Source organism: Pseudorasbora parva, chromosome 13, assembly GCF_024679245.1.
Source record: "Pseudorasbora parva isolate DD20220531a chromosome 13, ASM2467924v1, whole genome shotgun sequence".
NCBI classification, from domain to species: Eukaryota; Metazoa; Chordata; class Actinopteri; order Cypriniformes; family Gobionidae; genus Pseudorasbora; species Pseudorasbora parva.
The window spans coordinates 43,944,127-43,951,659 of record NC_090184.1 but is presented as its reverse complement, the minus strand read 5'-3'; the positions used below and the strand labels follow the sequence as shown (position 1 = coordinate 43,951,659).

Here is a 7,533-nt window from a genome sequence, read left to right as displayed (position 1 = left end):
TTTACTCATGTTACTATGGTAATATGCAGTAACATGTAACTACGTAACATTAAAATAAAGTGTTACTCTGATGCATTACTGTAAACATGATTTGAGGATATGATTTTCTATAGTAATCAACATCATGTCATACGGCTGTAATCTCATGTGACTATAGAAAACTGCTCTGGAATGCTGTGTGTGTGTGTGTGTGTGTGTGTGTGTGTGTGTGTGTGTGTGTGTGTGTGTGTGTGTGTGTGTGTGTGTGTGTGTGTGTGTGTGTGTGTGTGTGTGTAATGTGTGAAATGTTTCCAGGTCACTGCTGGGTTTGTATGACAGTAGACCAGAGCCGCTCAACAATACAATACAACCAGTTCAGCAGCTGAAAGCACAACACACACACACATACACACACGTTTGTTTTTGTGACATATGGTGACATTCTATAGGTGTAATGGTTTTTATACTGTACAAACCGTATTTTCTATCCCCTTACACTGCCCCTGTCCCTAAACCTACCCATCACACACACACACACACACTGGCGCTAAACCTACCCCATCACACACACACACTGGCGCTAAACCTACCCCATCACACACACACACACACACACACACACACACACACACACACACACACACACTGGCGCTAAACCTACCCATCACAGGAAACATTCTGCATTTTTACTTTCTCATAAAAACTCCTCCTGTGTGATTTATAAGCCTTTTGAAAAGTGGGCACATGGGTAATGTCCTCATATTTCACCCTCTCCTGTAATACCCGTGTCATACCCATGGCATTATACACATTTGTGTCCTCATATGTCACAAAAACATGCCCCCCCACACATACACACACACACACACACACACACACACACACACTGTACAAGAGTAAACCTGTTCTCTATGTTCTATTAGTCCATTCATTGGAGTGAGACTTCTAGAAACATGACAAACAGAAAAGCTTTAAACATGAAAACAGCAACTCTTTACATAGTTTACCAGTTTTAACTGATTGAAAGTATGGGTGTGCGATATTGACAAAAAATATCAATATTTTCTGGGATTTTGTCGATAACGATGATTACCGTAGACAATGTTTTGCCGAGTGTGTTATTGTGCTGGTTTAGGACTGCTGTTGACAGATTCAGCCGATTCGTTCAAGCGGCCGATCATTTCAGGAACGAAGCATTTGACCTTAAAGGGGGGGTGAAATGCTGTTTCATGCATACTGATCTTTTTACACTGTTAAAGACTTGGAATCCCATACTAAACATAGACAAAGTTTCAAAAGTTAAGGTGGACGTTTGATGGGAGTATTTCTTTGTCAAAAATACTACTTCCGGTTAGTCATAAGTTTCGGCAAGTTTTTTGAGATCATGCGTCCCCTTTGACGTTAACGGGGGCGGAATTTCCTTGTATGGGCCTTACGGACAATTCTACCGGAAGCGCGTGAGAGAGAGTGAGGGAGAGAGAGAGAGGGAGAGAGCGAAAGTAACAGGCTATGCCCATCAAAGCGCTGGATCGCAGGATGCTGGACAGGTGATGTGCACATAACAATGTCACCAAAAAAGTGCGTTTTTGGTTGCCAGACCAAGACAGTCCTGCACAGATTCTCCAAAACCCCGCGTTAAGGCAACAGTGGATGTAATTTGCTTTTCCGGATCAGCAACTGAGTTGCGCGAATGTTTATATCTGTTCGCTGCATTTCGGTGCCGACTGTTTCATAAACAAGGCCCAGCTCGACGCCGGCTTTTCCAATCGCCTAATGCTGAAGGATGGAGCAGTCCCAACGTTAGAAGGGTGAGTGAGACTGCTTCAAATGTCTGTGTTTTTGCCTATGCTCATCAAGTAGCCCAAACATGATCACGTATAGTTAATTGATCAATGGAGCATGCGATGTGTAGTGCGTGTACATTTGTTTAGCTGGCCACTATATGTGTAACTTTATGTTTGTGTATTGTAAAAGCACTCCAAACAACAATACACAAAGAGTGGGGAAATATGTTGAACTAAATAAGCGCGCTTCTTCATTCAAATGCGCTACTATTCCGTGTCTTTCTATGTAAACACTAGCCTGCCGTGCAAAACCAGTCCGCTTACTGTCTACACAAACCACGCGTAAACACACACACACACGTGCACAACTGCACTTCCCACATGTACACCTTCAAAGACAAAAATACGACGATATACTTCAAGTATAAATATGTAAATAACACAAGCCGCTAAGCATATTATATAGTTAGTGTATAACTTGTACCACATAGAGACGTCCTGCTCTAGTCGTTTTTGCTGCTGCTCCTGTTCAACTGCAGCCTCTGGGTCTGATTCCGGATCATAGATGTATGGCTGTATCTGATTAAAAGCCATATTTTTATTTTGAATAAAGTTTTTTTCCCGCTGTTAGGGATGACGCACTCGACTCAACACAATAGCAGCAGCGAGCACACGTCATTATTTAGCTCCGCTCACACGACACGCCCCCACCCGCTCGGCTTTTTTCGGAAAGACTCGGAACAGCGCATCTTTCTTATATAATTATAAAAAAAATAAAGACTTTTCGGAGATATGCAGGATGCAATGCTACTCTATAGGTACTCAAGATTGACATGACACTGACTGAAACTGAGTGTTTCACCCCCCCTTTAATAATGAGTGAGTCATTGAATCATTCATTCAACCGATTCGTTCTTCCATTGCTCCGTGGTCCAGTTCTGATGCTCACGTGCCTCTGTTGGATGCTCTCTGACAGCTTTCTATCAGAACCAGCATTAACTTCTGGAGCAGTTTGAGCTCCAGTAGCTTGTCTGTTTGATCGGACCACACGGGCCAGCCTTCGCTCCCCACGTGCATCAATGAGCCTTGGCCGCCCATGACCCTGTGGCCGGTTCTCCACTGTTCCTTCCTTGGAGCACTTTTGATAGATACTGACCACTGCAGACCGGGAACAGCCCACAAGAGCTGCAGTTTTGGAGATGCTCTGACCCAGTCGTCTAGCCGTCACAATTCAGCTCTCGTCAAACTCGCTCAAATCCTTACGCTTGCCCATTTTTCCTGCTTCACACACATCAACTCTGAGGACAAAATGTTCACTTGCTGCCTAATATATCCCACCCACTAACAGGAGCCGTGATGAAGAGATCATCAGTGTTATTCACTTCACCGGTCATAATGTTATGCCTGATTTGTGTATATATGTTTTAAATTGGGCCCAACCCCTCACAGCACCAGCCTGTCATTCCCTCTCCAGTAAATAAGACGTGGCATTTCCATGTGAAGGCCGGTTTGTTGGTTTTTGTAATTACAGACGGGTGGAGCACACAAGCGTATATAGAGAAAGCACAGGAGGAAAATATCCAAGGCATTAAAACCTGTCATTTCATTTCAGACGAACAGTTTCCAGATGGTACAGCACTTCACCAATTACCCAGAGAACACCACCGCGGATCCGTCAGCGCTCACAAAGACAAGACAGGTAGACGGCGAGATCATAATGACCAAACCTACGCTATAAATGCTCTGAATCTATTCCAAGACCATCATTACAATAATGCTTTCAAGCATGCATCGCAAATATAATATTGAGTTGCTTATAGCCGCATGAGCATGTGATAAAAGTTAATAAGAATAAAGAATAAAAAGCATTGCTCGTCCAATAAGAATTTAGAGTCAGAACTGTTTGTTTTACAATTTAATCATCATCTTTATTAATGCCTTAAGAAATTATTACCATTTTCATACCCATTGAATAAGTTTAATCAACTAAAAGCCAGTGACTCGTTTATCTCCCGTCTTTCTGTGACGGTTTGGAGGACATCAGCTGTGATCTGACCTTTACTTTAACTTAACCAGCACATTTAATCTCCTCTAATGCACAAATATAACATTCATCTGAGTTTGGCTTATCTGTACACATATGCATAATCATTTATAACTATTAACTACGACTTGCGCCTCAAATTACTGCTTATTAATAGTTAGTAAGGTAGTTTAGGTATTGGGTAGGATGTAGAATATGATTATGCATTAATAAATAGTCAATATCTAGTCATATGCATGCTAACAGGACCCCAAAGTGTTATAGATACTGTATAGGACATTAGTCATGTGATATACACTACCAGTCAAACGTTTGAGAACGGAAAGATATTTAAATGTTTTTGAAAAAAAGTCTCTTCCGCTCACCAAGGCTGTGTTTATGTTAAAAATGCACAAAAAATCTGTAATATTGTGAAATATTATTAAAAATGTAAAATAAGCATTTTCTATATGAATATATAGTAAAGTGTAATTTATTCTTGTGATCAAAGCTGAATTTATCATCATTACTCCAGTCTTCAGAGTCACTAATCATTCTCAGATGAGGATTATGATGATCAACACATATTTATGATTATTATCCGTGTTTTTTTCAGGATTATTTCATTAATAGAAAGTTAAACAAAAACAGCATTTATCTGAAATAAAGCTTTTGTATCATTGTCCTTCCAGTCAAAGGTTTTGGGTCGCAAGAATTCTTTATTTAAATTTTTTTTGTGGGGGAAATAACTTTTATTCATCAAGGATGCATTAATCAAGTGACAGTAAAGACATTTGTAATGTTGCAAAAGCTTTATATTTCAGATAAATTCTGTTCTTTTGAACTATATGTTCATTAAATAATCCTGAAAAAAACATTGATAATAATCATAAATGTGTGTTGATCATCAAATCCTCATATGAGTGTGATTAGTGAAGGATCATGTGACACTGAAGACTGGAGTAATGATGATAAATTCAGCTTTGATCGCATGATATAAATTACACTTTACTATATATATTCACATAGAAAACACTTATTTTACATTTTAATAATATTTCGAAATATTACAGATTTTGTTTTGTATTTTTTTTTTAAAAACAAACAGCCTCGGTGAGCATAAGAAACTCTTTCAAAAAGACTTAAAACCTCAATGATTGCAAACTTTTAAGCGGTAGTGTGTATATTATATATGATAGCTATATATAATTTATTGATTTATCAGTTTAATATAATTTGGTGCGTTAACAGTTTTCGCAGGTAAAGTAACTTTTTAGCTTGTTTGGTATTTTGTAATATAGGCTTATAAATAAATAATAAACTAGTTACCCAGAGATCTAGTACATGTAAAAAATAAAGCAGTTGTTTTCTGAATATATTAATTCACACAAATCTTCAGTGTTTTACCTCCTGAAGCTTCTTTCGCAAGTTCAGATGGAAGCAGTTCATACATAAACACACCTCGGCTCAAATGTGTCGTGATTTGAGTTATTTGTGTGTAGTTTTGTGATGAAATGATGTGTAACTGACCTGCCAGGATGGCTTTTCCAGGATGAGTGAGTTTGGCTTTGCTCGCAGCTCCGCGTTCACGCGTCATCTTCAGTCAGACTCTCAGGAACGCGCGCAGCAGCACTGTTGAGTCTGAGAGAGCAGCGCCCGACCATAGACTGATGACATGAGACTGCCCTCAGCCAATCAGCAGTCAGATCTGACACAGGGGCGGGGCTCGCATCCCTCTCGATCTCTCTCTCTCTCTCTCCGTACCACGCCCTCCAAAAGAGAAACTCGATCCCAAACGAATAAAATAATAAAATATAAAATGTAACAAAATAAAACTCTTTCCCATCATCTGACTGATAGAAAACACTTTCGATTTTAGTTCGAAATAAGCAACAATTAATAAAAAAATAAAATAAATAAAAAAACTACCCTAGTATATGGAGCACCAAAACACCAAACATAATAAATAAATAAACAAATAAATAAGTCAATAATTAATTGTCCTTTATAGAATTAATCATGGGGGGGGGAGAAATATAGGGGGACGACGACATTATAAATAAATAATTTAATTAATTATTATAATCAAGACAAATTAATATAAAAATAAAACATTATACATTATCAATTATTATAAAACATTATATATAATTATATAATAAATGTTAAAAAGTCAATATTTAATTAGCCTATGGAAATAATCATTGGCGAAAAAGATCTTTATTATACAAAAATAAAGGAATGCATAAATATAAGAAATATATACAAATATAAAAAAATGATAATTAAAAAATAATGTAAAACATACAAAAATAAATTTAGGCCCAAATTAAAATAAGTTAAATTATTTATTTATTTTAGTATTATTGATTTACTATTAGTTTCTGTAGGTTTATATATATACACACAAAAAAAACCTATACAAAATAAATCTATAAAAGTCAATATTTAATGAGCCTATGAAACTGACCATGTGGAAATAATTTCTCAATTATATAAGAATAAAGGAACAGATAAATAGATATAAAATAAATAAATAAATAAATAATTAAAGAAGAAATGTAGGCCCAAATTAAAATAATAATTAAAATTATTTTACTATTATTGATTTACTATTATTTGTAATTTCTGTAGGTTTGGGCCACCACACAGAAGACATTATAAATAAATAAATACAAGAATATTTTTTTTTAATTAATAATAATTAGACAGACATTATGAATAAATAAATATTTAATTACCCTATGGAAATCATAATGTAAGAAAAAAAAGCCCCAAACATGCAGATATTATAAATACCTAATAACAATATGGTTTTTAACTATAGGTTTGAGCCTCTATATAGCATTCCTGAGAAAGGATGTACATAAATAAATAATATACTAAGAAAAGTAATTCAATTAGTGATCACCATTCATCTGAAAAACCTTTTATGTCATGTATCAGTTTTTGGACATTTTTTCAACAGTGTATTTTAGAGTACCATGAAAATACACAAATAAAGATATTAATCAGTATTATGGTATATACATATGAAGTATGGATCCATCACTGTACTAGGGAATATAAACTAATCTTCTGGAACATAAACACTGAACCATATCTCTACAGCTAAACTAATCCCAGCTGTGTTTTAATCCGTGATCTTCCCCGTATGTTAAAAACTGAGAAAGAACCAAGACATATATGTGCAATATAACAGCAGAAAAACACACACACACACACACACACACACACACACACACACACACACACACACACACACACACACACACACTCAACAGGACCAAGCGTGAGCTGGAGTGACCCGAGAGACGAGACAGACAGTAGCGGCGCATGAAATGTAAACTTTATTCTCTACACAACACTGAGCAACCCTCACTTTTTCTGTTTTTTTTTGCATATAGTTTTCCTAAAAAATTAATGTCTCTTTTAACTACAACATTACACAACAGACAGTGCATATGGCTTGCGGTAACACTGATGATCATGCGCAGCTACGTTGACCTAAACATGTCACGGTCAAGGCGACGTGTGTGTAGCGATAAAGGGTTAGTTCACCCAGACATGAAATGTATGTCATTAACTCCTCACCTGTAAGACCTCCGTTCATCTTCACACACAGTTTAAGATATTTTATATTTAGTCCGAGAGCGTATGCACACTATACTGTCCATGTCCAGAAAGGGAATAAAAACATCATCACAGTAGTCCATATGAGACATCAGTGGGTTAATTAGAGTCTCT

At 36.8% G+C, this 7,533-nt stretch overlaps 1 protein-coding gene across 1 annotated transcript in view; it reads right to left on the bottom strand.

Moving 5' to 3' along the window:
- Positions 1-5,454, bottom strand: part of si:dkey-178e17.1 (tricarboxylate transport protein B, mitochondrial) — a 30,358-nt gene extending 24,904 nt beyond the window's left edge. The window contains exon 1 of the mRNA XM_067412810.1: positions 5,317-5,454. Within this exon, the coding sequence (XP_067268911.1) occupies positions 5,317-5,383 (67 nt within the window). The 5' untranslated portion in view covers positions 5,384-5,454. The remainder of the gene's footprint in view (positions 1-5,316) is intronic.
- Positions 5,455-7,533: the final 2,079 nt, after the last annotated feature.